The following is a 23,648-nucleotide window of genomic DNA, read 5'->3' as shown; positions in this document are numbered from 1 at the left end:
CAATAAGAGATCATGGTAAAATGTACTGTAGTATTCCTGATGAGTATCTTAATTAAACCGCTACCAGGGCTCTCAAGTTTTTAAGACAGGTAAGAGTGACATATAAGACCGAAATGCGTGACAGTCACGCTCAACGCGTGACACTTGAGAGCCCTGCGTTACTTATCCAGAATGCTTATCAGTCATTCTTTCTCTTTACTGTTTCGAAGAACAAGAGCGCTTTTTGAAAGAGCAAAAAGACATTGCAGGATGAGCGGATAGAGACGGACTGAAGACGAGTAGTGGGATGAAGACAATGTGACAGGAATGACAATGCCACAAATATTCAGTATTACTGGTACATTACATATTTTTGATCTGTAGTCTGATGTGTTCTTTGGTGTCAACAAAATATTGTGTGACTGAGGTGCAGTACAAAGCATTGCAGCATGGCCACATGTTTTCATTTTTTTTCACATATACTGTGAAAGACCTGCATTGCTTATCAATTAAACCACAAAGAGAGTCATGACACTCAGAGTGATGCCCTTTGTACTTACAATTACTTGGCGTAAGTGTTGTGGTCTTGGCTTGGTGCTGCTAGAATCAATTTCGGCTGCACAGACACACCAACAAGCATGCCACACAAAAGCACACACAGAAAAACAAACGCGCACACACACACACACACACACTCACTATGTATCATGTGAACAGTTCAGTGAGGTGAGCACAGGTTGCAACAGCTGCCAGTGGAACAGCACAGATCTGCTGTTAGTGAGCTGCCAATGTGAGTAATGTTTCTCTCTTTCAGCTTCCATGTGCACTACACTTCAGGATCCAAGTCATGTAACAGAAAACAAATACACAAATAGTATAAAATGCAAAAAAGCCTCCCAAAAGCCTTGTCTTGATACGAAGTTAAAGGCAAAAGTGTGGTTGTAAGTGCTTGACTGAATAGTTTGATCGAGGTTAAAGCGGTTCGCTTAATTGCACTTGATGATCCTGTATATGTATGTATGTGTCTGTGTATATCAACGTGTTCTTGAAGCCTTCTCCCATGATAATTCAATCAACGTTGCAGCTGATTTTATTTAAAAAACCTTTACGTTGCCCAAAGCAACAGCCATGTTCAACCTAGTTTGACCCGGGTGTCTTGGCTGTATAAAAGGACCTGCAGCAGGATGGCCACGTCAATTATGATCTGAACTGCCCCGCAAACCCAAAACTGAGCCGGGCTTTCGTTCATCACGAAGTAGGTGGTCTTGAAGACGTCCCCGGCCGTCCACAGCAGCACCATCTTCACACTGGAGCAACAGGGACACAGAGAGGTGAAGGTGTGAGAACAGGGAGAGTGAAGGCGTTTTCTCAAAAAATGACATTTGCTTAGATGCTGTGAGAAATATGTTCAGATCCTGGGAGGTGGTGGGAAATGAGGTCCGGAATCCAAAAAGTTATAGTATAAGTATATTTAATAAAAAATGATAGACATCTTATGCTACCGCACGGGCCCTTTAAATCCACGGCGCACTTCCGGACACAGGTCCGAACAGTCCGCTGGGCAGAGGGAAAGAGACCCAGCTCTCGCGCAACAGTTAGTTTTCTACTCATTCGTGGGACAAAGTCCTTCCTGTTAGTTTAATGTTTTTATTACTCTTCTAAACATATTACTGGCTCTGCCGTTTCAGGGGCGGAAATACTACGTCCTCTTCTTCTTCTTCTTCTGTCTTCTTAAAAGGGTAGTGTCCATAGTCTCAAAAAGTCAATATTCGGCTGCGCCCCCTCAGGCCATCAAGAGAACTACATCTCCTAAAACACTAGTCAATATATCATGCAGCATGCAGTATTTGTCTACATTCATTCACACATCAATCATTCTACAGTAATAAAAGTGACCTTCATATGCATACAATTACAAATCCCTCATAATAATATCCCTTATTAATTATCATATTTCATGCATTGTAATTTACACACAAACAACTCATTTTATATAGATGTGCAAGTCACATGTGACAAACTAAGCTTAAAAAACACTACAATGCTTAGCACAAAGACTGGAAACAGCTGACCTGGCTCTGTGCAAAGGGAGCAAACTGCACAAAATCCCACCAAAACCGCAGAAATGACACTTCAGTGTTTAAGCACTATGGGGCTTAACTGCCAGACCACCAGCTGAGACTCTATGAAGTTACTGGTGCCAGCTAGAAATAGTAGAGCACATGAAGTGTTGTTTATACACTTTGGTTTTTTATTGAGGAATAAACAAAGAAGATATACTTTGTTAGTGAGCTTTAGAGATACTGGTGGGGAGATTGTATTACAACTTTACAGAGCCAGGCAAACATTTCCAGCATTTATGCTAAGCTAACCTAACAGTCTGCTGGCTACAACTACACACTCATTATCTTCTCATTCAACTCTCGGCAAAAAGCTAGTTTCCCAAAGTGGAAAACTATTCCTTTATTTATTTATTTTTTACAAAGCATTCTTCCTGCCATGGACATTCATCAAAGCCCAAAGTAAAAGTAGTGCAGTGAAAGTAAAATAACTGCAGCTATCAGCCGAAAATAAGTAGTTGCTCCTTGAAGACCTTGAAGAAGACACTAATCATCGGCCATGCCAGCAGCCTGATGACAACACAACACCCTCAGGGAGTCCTCTGAAACTTCCTCACTGCTTCTTGTACTCCTCCACTCATCACTTTCTGTCTTGTTTTCATCCTTCATCATTTTATTTTCCCTGTGCCATTATCCCCCCAACTTTTAGTGTTGCTGCCTGGAGTAATTTACCGTGGCGTTTCTTTAACTCTTAAGCCGGATTCATACTCCTGTGGCTGTGGTGCTGTGACCATCTCCTCTCATGTAGCGTGTCATTTCTTTTGATTTGGACCCGCCGCGGTTTCCAAATCCTTTGTCAGGTGGCCTTTGATTTATGTGATCGGTACCTTTCAATAAATAGTTCCACATGAATTTGACCCAATGCAATTCCATGGCTGGAAAAAGAAACTGATGGAAGAATTGGACGATGAAGAGAAGCTTCTGTGCCTTTAATTAATCACTGTGTTGTTTTTGAAAACTTCCGCGGTGTCTCATCTCACGTAGTCTCATCTTTTCAGACTGGTGCGTCTCCTCGGCTCTCTGCGAGTTCGGCAAACCATCTAGCTTTTCCACAGAATTAGAAATCAGGCATTACCCTTCACAGTCTGTGCCCTCACTCCTTCTCTACCTACTCTCTGCTCCCTCCTCTATTCTTGCTCCATGGACAGCAAAGTCCCATTGGGATGAATAAAATAATGAGTTGACTCCTCTTTATTAGGTCTGACTGGACCCGGGGACGGAGCAGGACCATCAGTCATCAATGGGACATAATGTAAGGGTCAGAGAGGGGCGAGGGAGAAAGGAGACAGAGACAGAGAGCCTGCAGAGGACATCATTTATCTAGCATGCAGCGAGAGAGGCAGCACGAAGACAACAAACCACCAGAGAGAAAGAGAGGGACCTCTGTGAATGGGGAGGAGACCTCTGTGAGATAGATATGGTGGATGAGTGCGTGCGGGGGCAGAGGCAGCCTAATGACTTTGGGGACAGCTTGTCCAGTCGTATCCTTGAGCTCTCCTTGCAGAGTCATGTCAAACCCCTAACTCTCCCCGGGCTGCCTCCAGGGCCCGGCGAGGAACCCAAACATTTGTGGCAAACAATCACTCCCTGGCATGGAACCGAGGACATCATTATTCAACAAATCTGTGAATGTATTAAATCTAGACACTGCATGTGGTATCGAAATGATTAACAACCCAGACTGACTCGGGCTGCAAACTGTGCTGTGGGCTGTGCTGAGAGCTACAGGGGCTGAAATAATAATAATACCAAAATGTTGTTAGGAAATCTGTAATTATCCTTTTTTTTTTATCGGTTTAGTTATTTTGTCGAACATTGTAATTACCAAAAAGAAGAAATTTAAGTTTTTTTTATTTTTATTTTGGTTCAGACTGACAATGTAATGGTAATGTGATTGTGGTAAATTGATCGTAGTCCCAGCTGTAATTTGAGCACACCATACATTATTCTGTGACTCGATCGGTACAGTATTACGGTAACATACAGAGTGAGGAGATTACTCACTGCTGTGAGTTTTGACAAGTCATTTGCTGTCACCACAACTGGACTATGGCGCTTTTAATAAATCATTCCCACAGAGATTTACCACAAACTTTAACAGCTAGACTTGCACCAGTCTCTACGTCTCCGGTCTTGGACTTTTAAAGGCAGAACACTCCTTTACCGGCGGTGTGTCCTCTCACCATTTCTCTCCTTATTATACACCAATGAAGGAAGTTATCTAAGTTCGCTGATTATACAACTCTGGTGGGACAAGTACTGTCAACTGAAGGTCAACAAAACTAAAGAACTTGCAGTAAAACCAGAGAGAGCGAGTCCCGCAGGTCACCACCAACCAGGCGGTAGAGAGGGTGGATCATTCCAAGTTCATCTGGACAACAATCTCTTCTCTGAAATGGGAAGACAACATCACCATCATCATCCAGATGAAGGCTCACCAGCTTAAAATAATGATGTGTCAAAAGGTTGATCTGTTAAAGTTCTACATAGCGGCAATAGAAAGCGTGCTCCCCTTCTCAATTACTGCATATGGTAATCTGTGCAGCCCACAAGAAGAAACACAAGATTGACTGTGTACTCCACACCATTTTTCAGCTGTACCACATCTGCATCCAGAGGAGAGGTTTAAACATGTCAAAGAACTCCTCACACCCCATTCAGTCCGTTACCATCGGATGAAAGACGACGCAGTGTTAAGACATCGTTTCCACAATAATACTTATCCTAAGGAATCAGCATCTGGAATTCTTCATATTTACAAGCACATGCACTTACTTGTCACTTTGATGGCATGAGCCATCTGGTTGCACTATTGCATATATTGTACAGTTACTGTATTGTCATTTTAGCAGTGTGTTTTTGTTGTGTGAGCTTTGTGATTTTTTTTCCTCTACTGTGGTGCATAAGGAATTAAGTGATTGCATTTTGAAATACAGTTAATGCTAGCTGGATCCCCCACTTTGTATGCAGGACAAAGACATTACGAGTGGGAGTGATCTGTTGCTAGCAAGCTAGGCTAACTAGCTGCACTTTGTGAATTGAACTTCTTTCAAGAAGAAACTCTTTCAAAGAGTCAGGAGTCGGCAATGAGAAATGTCCGCCCAGAGGCTTGAAGCTTGGACTCCGTTTGCACCGATACAGTATGAGAAAAAAACAATTTCATCTGCTTTTGAAAAATGGTGCACAATGGATGGCATTGTGTCATTATAGTATATATTTCCTGACAGAAAAAGTAAGAACAGTATAACTGTATAACAGAAGAGAAGATTTTTCTGATCTGTCTTTGATTTCAGCATTCGTCTCTCATGTGTGTGTGTGTGTGTGTATATATATATATATATATATATATATATATATATATATATATATATATATATATATATATATATATATGTTCCCTTTTCAAATGAAACGTTAATGTTAAAGTTGATTCTCCCGCTACACTTAGCTTATGGAGGCTTAAGTTAGCAAACTGCTGTAGAAAAGACATGACTGAGTCCGTTTGACCGTCTTTGAGACTCTTCTTTTCTGCTGCTGCGTTACTCTTTGTTTAATTACCTTCCCTCGTCCAGCCAACAAGACAAAGAACATCTGCTTCTGTCAACACACCACTGCTTCCCTCTTCCGTCCTCCCACCTCCAATTTAACCACCTCAGGCTTGAGCAAGAATCGGGCTATTTCCACCTCTCCCGGAGGATGACCAAGGAGCGCTTGTTTCGAGCACATCTGAGTCTCACGATGTGTTCTGCTCTCCTAACAATGTAAACTTTCAGTGTAAACACTCCAAGGTTTCATTGACTTGCTCCAAAAACAAGTATACTAAAGAATTTAAAATTGTTTTGCTTTTACTTATTTCTCACTTCAGCGACTGGCATCCCTCAGGGGAAAAACTTTCTTTCCGTTCCCCTGAAGTTATTTGTTCTTCAGAGAGCACCCTTCGCTGAAATTTGGATTTCTTCTTTTATCTCTCTCCTCATATTTTCCTTTCACTGCGCCACTTTCTTGTTTTCTCCGTTGTCCCGCTCAACTGTCATCTTTACTCGTATTGCCTCTGTCATTGCCTTTTACTCCGCTCTGCTCTACTTTTTAAAAGGGAATAAAGTCAGTTACTTTTATCAGCTTCAGCTGCACACCATGATAAAGTCAAATAATTAAGTGGCATTTCACAGCACAGTAAGCTAGCTTGTTGGAACAAATTCTCCCCAAAACAACTTGTAACAAACATTACATTTAAAACAATGGAATTAAGAATAACACTGTAACATTTAATTTTGCTGAACTCTGAGCTTTATGGTTCACACAGCTGCACAAGAGAGCACAGGCACGCTCCCCATTGGACATAATGGCTTCTCTCCGTGTTAAGTCGAACCCGCGCTTTTAGTGTGAAATCTTTAGTTCTTAAAAAAGGGGACAGCACAGAGACTGGTTGGTACATTTTTTACTTGACTTTCTGAATCAAAGAAAGAAGTTGAGTCCTCTGTAAAAATATATGTCTGGGTAGTAGAAGAGTACAATAGCGTGCACATGCAGCTGTTTAAAGCTGCAAATCAGTGAATCATTTTTGAAGAGATTTAATTCAGTGGAGGCAATTTTTATTTGTTTTCTCCCAAATGGAAAGGCACCTTAAAATTCTCACATCACCGTTTTCTAACATTGTCTCACTGCAGCCCCCCAACGTCCATTTCTCCTCCTCTCAGCCTCCGTCTCTTTCAGCGCCTGTCTAACCTTCCCTCCCCTCCTTCCCGCCCTCCCTCACACTCCCGAATTCTCCGTTCCCCCGTCGGCTAATTTCTTTGCTCAAGAGACGGCAAACACCATTAACGAGGATGAATCATTAGCAATGTAATTAAGCAGGGCGGGTCATCTGTACTAAAGCAGCAGTGCGGCAGAATAGAATCAACATGCCGGTTTGGGGTCACTCGTCTCCGGCAGGAACTCACACACATCTGTTTGTCATGCTAGCCTCATGTCGCTCCATCATGGCCGAGATACCATTAACTGTGGGACTTGTGCCTCAGTTGACAGGTGATGAAAGACACACAGAACAAACACTTGAACTTGGTCGAGAGTGAGGCTTTGAGTGTCCACAGGGAGAAGGAGTTATCATGGTATTGATTGAGAAATATTGACTTACTGACTGACTCGCTCAGTGTCACACACACACACAAACACACACACACACACACACACACACACACATTTCAGCTCAGCCTGGACAAGTCTCTCATCGATTACTACTGACCTGACGCCTTCATCTGAGCAAGTGGCAAGAGATGAGAGAGGAGAGGGTGAAATGGTGAGCTGCGCACTTCAAGGATGGAAAGAAAAGGAAGGGAGCCCGGAGATGGATGAGGGAGGATGGAGAGATAAAGGAAAATGATGAGAGATGGATGGCAATGTATCCGGGCAGGAGGACAATAAATCTAGAGAGGGGTTAGAAACGAAGCCCCACTGATCGTTGGAGAGTGACAGGACAGGGGAGAGCGATGGAGGAAGCGAGGGGTCTGATTACATGGTGTGACGACTGTCCTGTATGTGGGCCAGCCAGCAATTGTGCTGTGTATTGAACGAGTGCTGTCAGGCCAGCTATTAGCTGCTCTAAGCGGCTGGAGTGGGCAAGTGGAACACTAGTACAGGAAGCAGGGCTCAGTGACATTTGGAAAGAGGGACAGAGCAAAGGGAGGGGGGGAGAATTAAAAGGACATGAGCGTGGTTTGTGCATTTTAGTGATTTCACGGCCGAAATATGAGCAAAGTTGCCTGATCTTTAAATGTCACTTTTCAAAAAAGCATCTTAAGCCGGGGCTAAAATAACTCTATATATATACCCAATCTGTCCATCCACCTGATGCCCATGTTTGGAATTGTCCAATTATGCACATATTGGCACAAACCACATGCAGGCTGTGCATCAATCCACCATGCTATCCTTTGAACCCTTACTTTTTGCCTCCCGACATAAAAAAGACATAAGATTCTGTATTGGCACCAATTATTGGATGTGCAGTAAGTCATGTGCTGTAGAATAAAGCTCTCAATAATCTATTAGGTAAGATATGCATAGCAAACATTCAACTTCCTTTTCTTTCTTTTTTTTTTTTTTTAACTTCATTGCAATTTAAAAACAAGCAAACAAGAAAATACACAATTTTAAGACATCTGTTCTGCAAAAATAGCTAGCAGGCAATTATTGGTCACAACCAAAGATCTACACTTTATATTCAAAGGTTTCTGAAGCAACCAAATACCTCAAACGGATTCACAAGGATGTGTAAAATAGTGCACAAGACAAACAGCAGGTTCCATAATGTAATCTATTAGGGTAGCAATATAACACTTGAAACAATAGGGATTAGAGGGCTAACAGGCTGACTGCTACTGCAGCTTGTGGATTTATTGCTCCGGGTCGACTTCATCAGAACCGGTATTCGATTATGTCCACTTTGCATCTTTTGACCTCCCTGCAAATTGCCCACTGTCCTCACCCCTATAGCCCCGAGCTGTTTTATCTGTACCAATCTTTCTCTCTTTTTGTAAACGTTCCACACCTTCCACCACTCTTTCTTCTTCTCCTCCCCCCAGCTGTCTTCAACCTGCTCTTAAATCTTCATCCACAGCCCGACTTCTCTTCTCTGCCTCTCCTCCTGTCAACTGTTGTCTCCTTATCTTCTTGTCCCAGGCTCCTCTGCTGCCTTCCACCTTGTTCGCTGCCCAAGCGACCACTGAATGGATGGATGCATGTTGGGATGAAGGAAAGTTTCTTGCAGGCATTAAGTGGACTGTCGTTAAAGGCTGAGACACACTGGGTCCACTTAAAGGCTGTTGCCTGAACACCAACACTGACTCTGTCATGACTGTGTTTTGCAATGATAGATTTGTCTGCATTTCGTGGTGAATTTTTCCGTGGTTGAAAACGTATCGTGACCAAAACTATGTCATTGGACACATTATCCACACCTGTTCAGAAAGAACACAAAGTAGACCCAGCGCAGGCATAACACTTTAAGTGGGAAGGTTTATGTGAGACTGTTAGACAGTCCTTGTATCTGTTGATAATACTGATACACAATTCCATGGATAGAGACCCACTGGAGCTGCATGGGATGACGTTTACAGTTTCAAAGAGCTTCAATCCTCTTTTCCATCTCTTTCTCAGTGCAACCATCCGCATGTGCATCCACATGATGTGTGTGTGTGTGTGTGCGTCAACGCCTGCATATCTTTCTATACACATGTGTGGGCCCACACATTAGGGTGTGTGAGGTGATTTATCGGGGTTGTAGCTCTCCCCGAGGGGGAAGGAGAGGGCCGAGAGAGAAAGACGGAAATCAAAGAGCCAAACGGGAGAGAAGCTGAGCTGCTCTTAAACCACTAACTATGAATTATGCATGTTAATCGATTCGCACACAGGCAAACAATGAAAAGTTCCAACCTGCCAGTAAGAGATGGATTCAACTTCACCAAACGAAGCGGAGGGGAGGAGAAGGAGTATGAGACAGAGTTTGCTGAGGGATATTTTAGGAACTTTCTTTCAGGGAATGTAAACAAGCCAGAATATATGAGAAGGCTATAAGGCAATGATGGCTTTTTCGATTGGTCGTAGCTTTGTTTTCTGGTTACAGAAAGACATTAAAGCACATTCAGCTGGGCTACACAATCTTCTAAAATGTATTTTAATAAGCTATAGGAAATTCCCTCACTTATGATCCATTTTAAATTCCTGCCTTCTTCAGTGTGCTAAGCTAAACAAATACTGCCGTGCCAACAACAGTGGGCGATCACCGTCACCAACCAGACAGATGACTCAGATCATTACAATGACAAAACGTTCCCACTACATAATTATGCAATATGTATGTAATTGATAAAACGCAATTAACTGGAGAAATCAAACAGTGAAGATGAGTAACCCAGTAACCCCTCCCAGCTCACATTAGGATGTGTAATCATGAAACAAAGTGTATGGGGTAGTCATGATGTTGGCATTTCCTGTCTAAATAGTACAGCTGTATTTACATGCTGAGGAAGCCTAAAATGTTTGTGTCACAAGTTTCTCAGAGGAAGTCAGAATGTTACGGTACCAGACTACGGTACCTTGGGTCGTACATGAAACCTTTATGTCTCCATTATTAAAGAATATGAGACGGTATTCTCTGCATCTTGATATGTATTAAAATACAAATAGTGAAAATGCATGATTCATTAGAATTCCAGATTCATTCAAATAAGCGCACGTAGTTAATGAGAAAATAGTGTATCGTTAAAAAAATATATCAGTGCAAAGTTGGCACGACTGTGTTTTATGTCCCTCTTTTGTTTTTCTGCTGCCAAGTCTCACCCAACCTGCCACAGTATAAGTATCACATACAGCATATGCTGTGCAGAGCAACCATCCCTTCCACATTATCACAATTGAAGCAAAGGACCTCAATCATCAGATCAGACTTCCCCGGGGAGCGTTCCGGTGAGCATGTGTATAATTGTGAGTGAATGAATGAGCTCCTTTGCACATTTAGCCCTGCAGCTTATTTCCACTATTATTTCCGCACATACTTTCAAATGACATGGTGCTTCATTCAAAGCATCAAGCTGTTTCCAGTAGTTCATTAAACACTGACCTCACAGAGATACCGCAGAGTTTTCACCTGACAACGCTTAGCCCTCGAGTTATGCCGTCACCTGTTTGGCCTGTTTATGCAAACAACAACAATGTGTTTCTGTGCGTGAGCGATTGCTCAGCACTCTGTGCTCGGCTGCTTGGAGAGACCGTCTGCTTCTTTCTTCCCTCTCATTAAACCTTGATCTATTTCCTCCTCCTTTCCAGTTCTCCTCTCCCAATTCTGCACCGAAGCTGCCAACTTTCACAATGTCACTCAGTGACAGTGGCGGGGAACCGACGGTGGCAACCCGTCTGTCCCGATGACTGAAGAGTAAGCTTTGCTGACAAATGCAGAACTGCTTTCTTTCTCAATGGATATGTATCTTGTTAGTTTCCTTTCTCCAGACAGTTCCTCTGCACTGTCTCTCTCAATTCAATTTACTGCATTTTATTGTCATGAATGAGATGTCAAACTACCAACCTTCAGTCCACGGAGGGAATAGAATATATACATGCAGCTCCCATTCCACCTCAATGTCACTCCGTCACTTTCACACCATCTCAGCTCGCAGCTTATTTCTTGCTCTCAGTTCTGAGTAACACTCTTCAAGCGTTAATGGTGGTCCTATTACCATGTGCCTTCAATGGCAGCCTAATGGTGGTTTCATATTTATCTTACCTCGAGGCTATTTCGGACAAATGGACCCTACCTTTACGGCTTGGCCATGAGGGACGTCATGCAGAAACTGGAAGGACCTCCAAGCACTTTGTGACCCGTGAACCAGAGTTGTGTGTCCCAGAAGGGAGCGTGTCTGGGAGGTGTGGGTCAGGACACTGCATATGTGGTACATGTGCACAGTGGTCTATATGTGGCTTCAATATGTGGAAGAAGATGTGATGAAAGAATAGAATCACTACGTCTATGTACTATCAAATAAACAGTGTTCACCCAGCACTGATTTTGCTATACAGCAAATGTATTGAACCGCTAACCTTAGAACCAGACGCTAACACCACTTCCTCTATTGCCATTTTGGCTGCCATGACAGAGAGATGATTTTTTTCTGGAACAATGACCAGGACATCATTTATAGATGTGGAAATGTGATGCTTTCACATTACAGATAATCAAAAGGCACTAAAACTGTACTATGTAGATCAATATAGGAGTTCAGTCTGAATTGATTGGGATGTGATGTAGCTAGGCAAGGATAAATGATAGAATACGTCACATAATTCTATGAATCGATAAATCTATGAACAAGACTTTATTGATGAATAAGAGTTTCTAGCCATGCTAGCGGCTCTGTGAGTCTGTACTCTGACCTGCTGCTAACATCACAGTAACAATGCTAACATGCTGTTTATCATCTGTTGTATTGATGTTATTTTACCATCGTAGAATCCAAACAATTTCTAATAGCACCAAAAACAAAGTACAACTAAGGATCATTTGGATCATTCTACAAAATATACAATATATATGTAATCTTGAGTAAATTTATTTTCATGAAAAATAAGAAAAGTAATTGAAGTACTTGCCAAAACTGGCAAATCAGAGTTGATTTAGAAAATGAAGATGATTACAGCCCGAGACAACAGTATGTGATAACGTGTTTGCATGTGTCAGAATATCTGATAATCTAAAAACCACCACCATGTGCTTCGTTCTGGTTTGCTATAAACAATAAAACCATTAGATGAGATGATCAACAACAAATAACTGTCACTTGTCAAATAGTGGTGGAATCTTTTAAATTATGATCAGAGCAAAACTGTCAGACATTTGATGGGTTCAACTCTTGCAGTGTAAGGATTTGTTGCTTCTATGTTTTGAAACAAGCAAATATTTGTCTGAATCATAAAATAATCTCCATAATATGAATTTACAGCTCTATTTCGTATGTAAAATGTGTGTTTATATGCAGTATCTTATTGAATATCCTGAATATTTATGGTACTGTGTGTAAAAAAGAAAAAGCCTAGTCTTTACGGGAGCTGATAACAGGAAGTGTAATGGAAACACAGCCGAGAGATTCTATCATTTAAATGCAATTTGACAAGATCACTGGATTATCTCTATCAACCTCTTCCATCACCAACAATGGTGCATGTTTCCTTTGCACAGTCACAGGGCGTGTGTATGCATGGCATGAGAGCGTACATGCATTTCGTGCTTACATCGTATATTGCGTAAGCAGAGCACATATAACAGTGTTTGCTCGGGCATAGTTAACACGATCAAAGCCATTGCATTGGTCCGTGCAGTCGCGCTCACTGTTCAATTACGTCCTCTACTTTCCTGGGGCATGACAAGACAGGAGATAGTGTTTTGAGAACTCACATGTTCTTGTGTTTCTACAGCACATGGTAGATACTTGGAGAGAAGCCATTTGTGGTGTTTTTGCTGTGTCTAGTCTTTTAGTTGTACTGTATGAATGTATTCATGCATTATTCCTATTTGTGGAGTAAACCAATGAAGTAAGACACATATGGAAACACACATATAGAATCCGTCCAATATAATAATGTATTCTTTTCCATGATGGCAATGAATTTCATTAAACGTCAACAACAAAACTGAAGCAGAGCTGCTTAAAGCCCATAAACCCATCGGCAACAGCCATGTGCCATTATTTTCTATGTAAAGCCTGGGCCAAGCTTAATTGAACACACAGACAACATATTTGGAAGTGTAATCTTCTTTAAACCGTGAATATATTTTCATTATCAATGTTGCGGCTGTGGTTAAAATGAATAGATACGAATAAGAAAAACAGAACTATACAATTAGTTACACAAAACAGAAAGTCACACAAGTATACTACACTACGGAAGAACCCTAGGAGGGAGGCACAGGTCTGCATTTTCTGGTTGCAAAATCACCATTTAGGTCATCCTTTGACAGCTTCTGAGCGAGTTCTGCGTCGATGCTGAGACAACGAGACCTCTTGGACATTCCTGTCCCATTGAGCAACGCATGTATCTTTAGCTTAAGGCTGAACATACATGGAAACAACTTTGACCTCTTCTCATTGGGCCATAGCTATCACAATGGAGGAGGAGAAACTTATTATGAAAAGATAAATAACTCCCCCACTCTAAAAAAGACATTTCCGGATAAGCCGTAGCTGGATAGGCTGGGAAATAATTTTTGAAGAACTGCCTAAATACATGCAGAACTCATGCTCAACGAACTAACTAACTAACTAACTAACTAACTAACTAACTAACTGGTTTCTCTTCACTTGATGACATTTTTTTTACTGATCTGCATATGTGTTGACCACGGTTACTAAATTATCTAGCATAATCATATAGATTGCTTAGGAAACGGTTTCCTTAAGAGTTCCCACGATGAGCGAATGGATCGAGTAAATGTAACTGTGCTTTACCTATTACCTTCAGAATAAAGGACACATTTAATGTCTCATTGTCAGGTTTGTGTTCACACCATAAACGAAACACCAGAGTTCCTCTGGAAAGGATTGAGACCCGATATATATTTCCTTTTCTATCACATACTGTTTTTTCTCTCTCTCTTCGTCTCTTTTCTGATATCTTTCCATCACCACTCTCTCCCTTCCTCTGTTTCCTTGGAGTGTGAATGTGTGTGCACACACATGCACAAATTGTCAATAGTGACAATGCAGCATAATTACACTGAGCACGATTGAACTTGCCTGTGTGTGTCTCTCATCCACCACATGCATCTGAGTGAAGGCGATCATTAGATGAGCTGGGAAAGGTGAGCGGTCCTTGATTAAATGGATCCATACCCTCCCTTTAGGACTCAGGGAACTCTGACTGAACAACAACATATAACTGTTTCACATGGGATAGCATGAGAGGAAGTGCAGACTACGTGCTGCATCATCATATCTGGAAGCCGTTTGTTCAAGCTGAACTGAACAAATGGAAGAATCCTGAAGTACAGGGGACGACGGTCAAAAGATTAAAACCATGCAAAGAGGCGGAAGTGCTGAATGGGCTGGTTCCCTTCCTGCAGGGTCATTCGTCCAATTAGTCCGAGGAGATCGATAGGGAGGTTAGAAAATACTAATGCTGAAAATACAGTATTTTCCAGAAAGAGTTATTTAATAAATGTAAAGTGTATTCCAATAACTGTGTTGTTTTGGAATACTATATCATCACAATATTGAGTATGCAGGGACTTTGCCATCGATCTGAGTTTTGCGAATTGATGTTCCTGACTTTTTCATCAGTCATCTTAGAGGCCTAATGTAGTGTTATTGCATATTTAATCTGACGTGGTATTGAGTTGGATGGATGCTCACAAGTGCAAGCCCAGATGTACACCCCGAGGACCCTTTATGTGAAATGGGGCATATAACAGAGGAAGAACATCTTGCCAGTCATCCAGTAAATCACCTATACGGCTGCATCCTTAAGTACACGACTGTGTGTGAAGACTACTAAAGTATAGTCATTTTTTGTCTTTTTTTTGGCAGGGTTTCTATGGATACAAGTGTGATATAAGGCAAAAATATATACAGGCTTGACAGAATTTTTCCTCAGTGTGTGTTTCAGAATAGAAGCTACTGAGGAGGATCCCCCTCCAAATGTAGACATTAACTGCTCCATCTAAAACAACACAATTTTCAGTTGATGATAAAACTAAAGAAACATGTTTTTTAAATACAGTAAAGACTGCAGTATGTGGAGAATGACAGTAGATGTCACATGTCACTTGTCAGAAAAGGTGAAAAGGAATGTCTCTAAAAAAGAAAAGCACATACATCAGAAAAAAAGCTTCTCTGTTTGATTTATAGGACTGTCCACCAGTTTGGTAAAGACTGAAATATTGTAACAACTGAAAGCTTTGCAAAGAAATGTGTACACACATTCATTTCACGACGGGATGAATTGCAATAATGTGTCCCATAATTTGGTTTATGACGAAAGCTAATTACGATTCCATCCGCTGCAGCTGTACTTTGTGTTGAGTGCTTGTCTGATCAGCGAATCTGTGAACTTAAATAAAATAAACATTAGCATGTAAGCATCGTCATTAAACTAGCATTTAACTAGCATTTAACTGAAAGCACTGCTGTGCCTAAGTACAGCCGCACAGAGAAGCTAGCGCAGCTGTAAGCGTTTAGTCTTGTTCAAGCAACAATGATAAACACTTCAAGGTTTGGAACAATAAAGTTCACTACATCATTTTGAGAGACAGGAGATTGAAATTGGCATTGTTCTTATGATTTGCTGATATTTATTAAAGCAAATGATTACCTGATAAACCTAGCAAATTATTTTTACATTATAATCATCAATTAAATAAATTATAGGTTGCAGCCATTAAAAACACTTATTTTCACGTATTGCATTTGTGTATGAAAGAACTTTGATTCAAGATATGGAAAACAACCCCCCCGCCCCCACACACACACACAGTACATATGGTTTGACTGATGACAGACAAGACTTAATGAGGATGTAATGATCATAATTAGTTTGAGGTTCTGTGCCATTAGGGGAGTAATTGATCTGACAGGTCAATGTGTACGTTAATTAGCCTCTCAGGTAGAGGACTTTGTGACATTATATTAAAAAGAAAAACATTCAAAATGCAAGCTAAGCCTTTTTTTATCCCTCTACTTCCTCTTTCCATTCAAGGTGACCTTGAGTTTAATGCAAGTACAGTCTTAACTTCTGCGGTCAGAAGGAATGTCTCTAAAAAGAAAAGCATATTCATCAGAAAAAAAGCTTCTTTTTTTGATTTATAGGACTGTCCACCAGTTTGGTAAAGACTATTGCAACAGCTGAAAGCTTTCTTTTGTATGTTGAATAAGGGTGGTACTCTTAATGCATTTACCCGTGTCAATGAAATGGATAAATAGTTGTTAGATAGCTGTTTAGAACTGCGTTTATCCAAACCTTGACTTGCAGCCCCTATGATTATAAATGGCCTTATTAGCATACTTTGTTCATAAGAATATAAATTACTTGAACTCCCTGGACATTAAGGTTAATGAGAATACTTTCCAAGAGAAGTTAGTGAGTGCTAATGAAGTTTTGTGGCACTGTGCCACCGTACGCCAATGTGAGTGCAGTGAGTTATGACACAACTCTGCTCGACCTCGAAGCCTTACCTCATGCCTTTGGTGGAGGAGTTGTGGAAGTTTTGCAGCAGCTGCGGGAGGCCCAGCATGGCCTCGAACATCACGGCCAGCGATCCCAGCGTCTCCACGTACAGGACGGAGTCCAGCAGCAGCAGCGTGACGACGGCACACAGCACGGTGAAGCCGAAGCAGAAGAGCAGGTAGTCCTCGAACGCGCTCCACTTCCAGAAGTAGCGAAAGTCCAAGTCTGGAGAGCGGAGAGAACACAGTGGATACAGAGAGACATTTGAACTTATCCTCAGAACTTGTTATCAGTATTGCTTACAGTCTGGGAAAAAATATACTGTGAAGATTGGGAAAAAGGTGTGGAAGGATTTAAAGGAAATAAAGCAGACAGAAGAGCCTGGAGAGTTAATCAAATCAAGAAGCAAGTGTGTGTGTGTGTGTGTGCGTGTGTGTGTGTGTGAGAGAGAGAGAGTTTTTAGTGCAGAAGGGTGAGAAGGTTCTTCCAGTATACGCGGATGGGAACAGAAGAGCTCGAGCAGGCAGAGATTGTAAGTGGCGATGTAATGGGAAAAGAAGGAAAGAGCGGTAATAAGAGCGTTCCATTAAAGGATGTATAGAAATTCTGCAAAGCCAGCACTCCTAAATCAATACTGTGCACATGCGTAAGTGAACGGAACAAAGATAAATGAGACACTCAAAAGCTTTTACATTTCTATTACTTTGGAATGATCTGGCTCTTGATGAGGCCTCAGAAAGTGTATTACCATGGGCTCCAAGCTATCTTCCCACTGACAAACCTCAATTAAACACGTGTGGATTTTCACTAATAAATACCATGTTGTTTGCTAAAACCGCTACTCAGCTCGAATGGAAGAGGTTGTCGGCACCATTGACTGCACAGAAAAGTCAGAGTATGATTTCGAATTAGACTTAGACTTCTCTTCAATGGACCATAATGTGAGATAATCGACAGTCTCTCATTGCTTATGCATTACTATGGAGCTGTGGAAAACCAGCTGACATCAGCTAAAGGGGATTGATGGCCAGATAAGAGCACATTAGTTAGCTTGAGGAGTCAAGTGTGACGGGCCATGCAGCGAAGCACCTGACTTCAACATGCGCCGCTGTTACCTTTCGCACTGACTGAATAGGTTGCATGTGTATGAGGGGAAAATGCATGCGTCTGCATGTCCTTGAATTTCTATATACAGCATATATATATATATATATATATATATATATATACACACACACACACGAGAGAAGAATGCTGAAATCAAAGTCAGATCAGAAAAATCTTCTCTTCTGTGGCAGCTTGAGAGCTGCAACTAGTTATTTTATTGGTGATTGAATCTATTCATTATTTTTCTTTTGATTGGCCGATTGGTCTATAAAATGTTCTAAAATAAAAAAGGGTACCCCTGTGATAGTAAAACAAGGAGGAACCAGAGAACCATTGGCATTTTTGGTGATAAATTGCTTAAATTATTCATCAAAACTGTCATTAATACATCTTGTTTCAACCAATTGATCAATGAAATGAGCAAACGTTCCAGCACCAGTTTGGTCAGGACTTGGATTAGTATAAGTAAGTGTCCTCTACAACAAAGCTCAAACTATTAAACGATTAATAGACTAGTTGATTCAAATGAAATATTTGCTGCATAATTTTCGAAATGTGTGTATCTGCTCGTCTTTCTAAATGTTATATGATATAATGTTTATTACGTCTTTTGTAGGCTTATTGTTTTGTTACAATTGTTAAATCAGAATGTTATACGTTTTATTTTGAAACACGTTTTATTTTGAAACAGGAAATGTCCTGTAACTTGTCAGGTGATTTATAATCAGGAAGTGAATAAGTGAGAACATGGCTCAGAACTGCTGTTTTCGGTAGTTTTCCAATCCAGTTGAGTCTGCCTGCATCTTATGCCTTTTGATGGTATCATTGGTATGTATTGATTTGTTTTATTGTTACTTATGATCGCAGATGATTATTTTTGTGACGATGTTTAGTTTTGGGATGTTTTATGCACATCGAGTCATTATAGTTAATGACTAATCCGCTATGACTGTTGGTAAAGTTCTTGACAGAATAAATACAAGTAAAAATGAATAGATAGTTCTTGATATGTTAAAATACAGTGGTTTACAAGAACATATGTAGGTAAATCACCAGTGAATACATAAAAAGTAGCGGTTAAAAACAAAGCAATGTATGTCACTGAAGAATCAGTATATTGACATGTGTATGTATAAGGTTAATGAGAAAGCATTTTATTTGTATTCATTATGCTTTTTGTGTGTTTTAGTTTTACTCTTTCTTACGTCAATAAACCTGTGGACAACGGACAACTGTCTTCAGAGTCGTGATGTCAAGAAGGAGTTTGTCTAACTGCCAAGGTGTATCACAGCACATATACTGAGGGCAGCATACTTATATTCTTCTTAAAAATCAATTAGAAATTGGAATTTGTGTTTGATGCAATTGTTTTTTGTCAAAAACAATTGCATTCCTACTTAGGGACTCAGAGATGGTAATGACTCCTGTCAATGTTCAAAGCTACAAATAGATATAACAAAAGTACAACATTTAGGTGAGGTGAAAATTCTACTTTTGAGGGAACGCGAGTATCCCAGCCTACTTTTCCACTGTACCAGAACCATCTCTCATTCTTCAGCAGCATTTTCCGTTTTAACAGAGCCTCATTCATTAATATCATCTCACATACTGAACACATTTGGTCACGCACAAATATTCCGTGCACACAGACACAGCCAACACCAGCCGGGACGCTTCCCATTCCACTCCAGTGGGCTGCATCTGATGTTGCATCCTGGGACAGAGAGAGTGAGACATCCTGCAGCGAGTGCAGCGTGGCATGTTTGTGGCAAACAGCGAACGTGATTAATGGTTTGATTACGGAGAGCCACAGAAGACACATCGCCCACTGCTGAGCGTAGAGCGATACAAGACACACACACACACACGCACGCACACGCGCACACACGTAAGCTCTCTCACACACATACCACTTGACAAATATCGACTCTGCGCGTGACATATGTCTGTCCTCACAAGCCATCATGCTGACAGGAGCCAAAGAGCTGAAGACAAGTGAGTCTGGCACATTTTTCAGCTCCCGACCACAAGTGCCTCTTCACCGCTGGTGCCGCGTTTACTTCAACACATCAAAACCGAGTCATTGCAGACACCGGCGAGAGGCTGCCCTTTATCGGCAACATAAAAGCCCTTCCATTTCCTTTTGAATGAGGCCAGGGTGGGGAAGAATAAACATGCTGACAGCAGCAACAATGAGAGGAGCGGTATTTCAATACTACTGTCAACTTTTCAGTGTATAAAAGCCTCCTGCTGAGCCTCTCCTCTTTCCATCGCTGCATTTTTAATTCAGCTTCCCTTTCCTCTCTCCTGCTCATCATCATTATACACACACACACACACACACCCTCTTTATACACAAACCCACTTTATCCTTTTACCAAGCAAATTTATTTCCATGCAGAAAGCAACACACCCACTCTCCTCTCCTCTTGTCCCAACTCCCTCCCTCTCTCTCTATTACCATTTCGTCTCTCACTTATACAGCCTTAAATGTTTACCTGCATAATCAAATTGCCCGGAAGAGTTAAATGGGGAGAGAAAGCGATGCATCATTCATGGAGTCATCTGTTTTATTTGTTCTCCTATATCATGCATCTTCCCCACCTCCCATTTCCTGACCAGCTCACTATCTTCCTTTCACCCACGTCGCTGACACACACACAGTAGGACAGGTGGTCTTTTTTCCAAAACAGCATCCTCCTGTCTGGTGTGTCGAGGCCAGGGATGCACTTCAAAGACCCCAGAGGCTGCTGGGAGGGGGCGAGACACTCCTTCTTCACGCGGGCTCTTTGTTTACACAAAGCCCAATGCGAGATCAAACAATTCAATTACTAAAACGGGCGAGGGAGCAGCCGCGAGGAGGTCAATAACTGTGTATAAAGTTACTCAGGGAAGATGTGAAGTTGCTCAGGCAGTGTAAGTCAATCAATGTGTGTGTGTGTGCGTGTGTGTGTGTGTGTGTGTGTGTGTGTTCAGGTGTAGGTCTTAGCAGGTGTTCTATCTATATATTAGAGCTTAAGAGCACCCTCACTCAAGGGATTGTGGGAAGTCAGAAAGAGAGGGAAAGTCAGCCTGGAGTCAGTCACATAGATGGACGGAGGCTAAACCCGCGGTATTCCCAAGCAGGACGAGCAGAGAAAGCACCGTACGAAGCCGAGAGTATAGCGAGACAGAGACGAGGATAGACGCTGACAGCTAGAGAGCTTCTGAGATATGCTGACTCAGCATCGTTAGACCGCTAGCAGGACGACTCAGCTCCGTGGAGCCTCCTCTGTGTATTTTATACTGTGTGAAAGTTGCCGTTCCGAGATCTTTTGTAGGCTGTCACTTGGGTGCAGATTCTTGTTGGAAAGGCAGGATTGAATGGACTTTTCAGATTATTATAATGGTTAAAAAAACAATCCTACTTTGTCAGTAGTAGTAGATCAGGAAACCCAAGGGGATAACTGACTACACCAGCCTAACCTGATCCAGAAATTGGTCAGGGATGATCTCACAATATCTATGAGCTGAGCCTTTGCCTTTTCAGCTCATGAACACAGCTCCGCAAAGTATTAACAGAACAGCCACACCAGGAAAAAAAAAATCCTCTTATAGCATCTTGACAAGCTCTTAATAATAGGGACACCAGAGGGACTCGGCCACCATTTGGACAGACAGGGAGTCACTGAACTGTTCTGAACCGTTCTACATCTCTCCCACAGACTGAACACCAAAAGAAAGGAGGCTTGTTCCTGCAGCCCAGACATAACTGGGCTCACCAGCAGAACCGGTCTGAGGGAAGACGGATAGGAAGGGGTCTCTCTCTCGGTCAGCTCTCTGAATAATACAAAAGCTAAAATAATATCCACTCAATAGGTTACTTTGTGAATGAAACACAGAAGAACAAATTGCCCTCCCAGTGGATTCAGGCTCTTGAACTAGTTCATATTTAACTTGAGAACAGAACAAACTTCATTACACAACTGCCTGCTTTTGTAAAACATTTGGTTAATTTACGAGGACAAACATGAGAATTGCTGACTGAACTTTCGGTCTTCACAAAATCAAAAACCCTTTATTTGAGCAATTATTTAGGTGCAGGCACAAGAACAATCCACACACTTATCATTTAACACAAACTTAATTAAAAGTAGACCAATAAAAGTGGAATTAAAAAGAAACGATAATGACAAGAACCATCTCCTTGTAATTCTACAAAAGCCCCCAATCTTCTGCACCTAGCACCCATTCAATCCATTTCACTCTCCCTCCCTCCCTCCATCCTAACTGTTTAGACGCTTCCTAGTGGAGAGGGGATGCTGCACAATGTCAGACTGGCACATCACTGTGTGGAGAACGAACGGCTCGAGACCAGTCATGCGTTACAAGGGGTTATTTGTGGCAACAAGGCCGGCTATTTCTCTCCAGATTCCTGGCTGTAACCTTTCCAGTCATGTTCTCGAGAGCTTCAGTAAACAGCTACTCCGTGCCTTAAATCACACAAAATGGCAACATCTGACCCACAAGAATGGGTTCTTAATCGGCTGCCAAAAAAAAATAAAAAATCTAATTTCGTGAAGTCAAGAGCCATGCGGAGAAAAACTAAATAACAGTAATTAACGACTCATTTACTAATGAAAGGTACAAACGAAATAACGGAAAATGTGTGAGAAAGGGATAAGCAAGGAGAAGTGCAATGGGAAAGTGAAAAAGACAAAACAATGCCATTCAGGTCGCTTTCACTGGGCAAGCAGGCTTAAGATAACACTTTGCTTCGCTGTATACTTCAGGCTGATCTTTTCATTTTGCTGAGACGTTCAAATTTCTGATCATATCTTGAAGATGTACACACACACACACACACACACACACACACACACACACACACACACACACACACACACACACACACACACACACACGGGAATCACAATGTCCAGCGCAATTACTGTAACTCTTTGATTTCCAATAGCTTCTGTGTGCGTTTGCCACAGGCATAATGCAGTAGTCGGTACAACACATTCTGCATTTTCATTTGTTTTGTTTGCATTATCTTCTCACCTTACATATCTTAATATAACAATACATATCCAGTTTTGGATTTGCTGCTTCACTGCCCCGTCTGTCGTGAGTACGTCTTCTATTTCTATCTTTTATGTGAGGAACATTAACAAAATAAACTAACTTGAAACAGCCACATTGATTCTTTGACCCCTGTCAGCACTGCAGTGGTCTTCTCTAAGCTGTGTTTGGTGACATCTATCAAAATAAATAAATAAAAAACCCTGTCTGATATTATAATAGCATATCTATTCACAGGGACATCTGGAACATTCATTTTCTTTAATATTTTTTCATTACAAAAAGTCACTCAGGCAGAAACATCAAAGTAATACATTCACAAGTCAACAGTTTACAGTTGCTTGCTTGAATGCCTGTGGTGAGGCATTTTGATAGAGGTTTCCTCCTGGCATCTATAAAGACTGTGCTATAACCTGCATGGTTCAAAGCCTAACATGGAAATTATATCAGTACAGTTAGCTGAGTGCAGTAACTGGATAGGTATGAGGTCAAGAGCAGCTCTACGCAAACAGAGAAAGAAAGAAAAATAGGAACAAAATCCTATAAATAACAGAATACAAATTAACTGTATCAATTTTAGCACATTTATTACATTTTACATTTACTACATTTTGCTCCTTTATAGCCATTATACCCCTGCCTTTATCATAACAACTGCTATTAAATGCATCT

The 23,648-nt window shown here is 41.3% G+C and overlaps 1 protein-coding gene across 1 annotated transcript in view; it reads right to left on the bottom strand.

Moving 5' to 3' along the window:
* Positions 1 to 951: 951 nt before the first annotated feature.
* Positions 952 to 23,648, bottom strand: part of LOC306741757 (solute carrier family 66 member 2) — a gene marked incomplete at its 5' end in the record, with an annotated part of 41,998 nt that continues 19,301 nt past the window's right edge. Inside the window, 2 exons of the mRNA XM_079224074.1 lie at positions 952 to 1,286; positions 16,814 to 17,030. Of these exons, the coding sequence (XP_079080200.1) occupies positions 1,112 to 1,286; positions 16,814 to 17,030 (392 nt within the window). The 3' untranslated portion in view covers positions 952 to 1,111. The remainder of the gene's footprint in view (positions 1,287 to 16,813; positions 17,031 to 23,648) is intronic.

This window comes from Taurulus bubalis, assembly GCF_910589615.1.
Source record: "Taurulus bubalis genome assembly, chromosome: 9".
Classification (NCBI taxonomy): domain Eukaryota; kingdom Metazoa; phylum Chordata; class Actinopteri; order Perciformes; family Cottidae; genus Taurulus; species Taurulus bubalis.
Note: the sequence above shows the minus strand (reverse complement) of the source record. Positions and strands in the feature narration are given on the sequence as shown.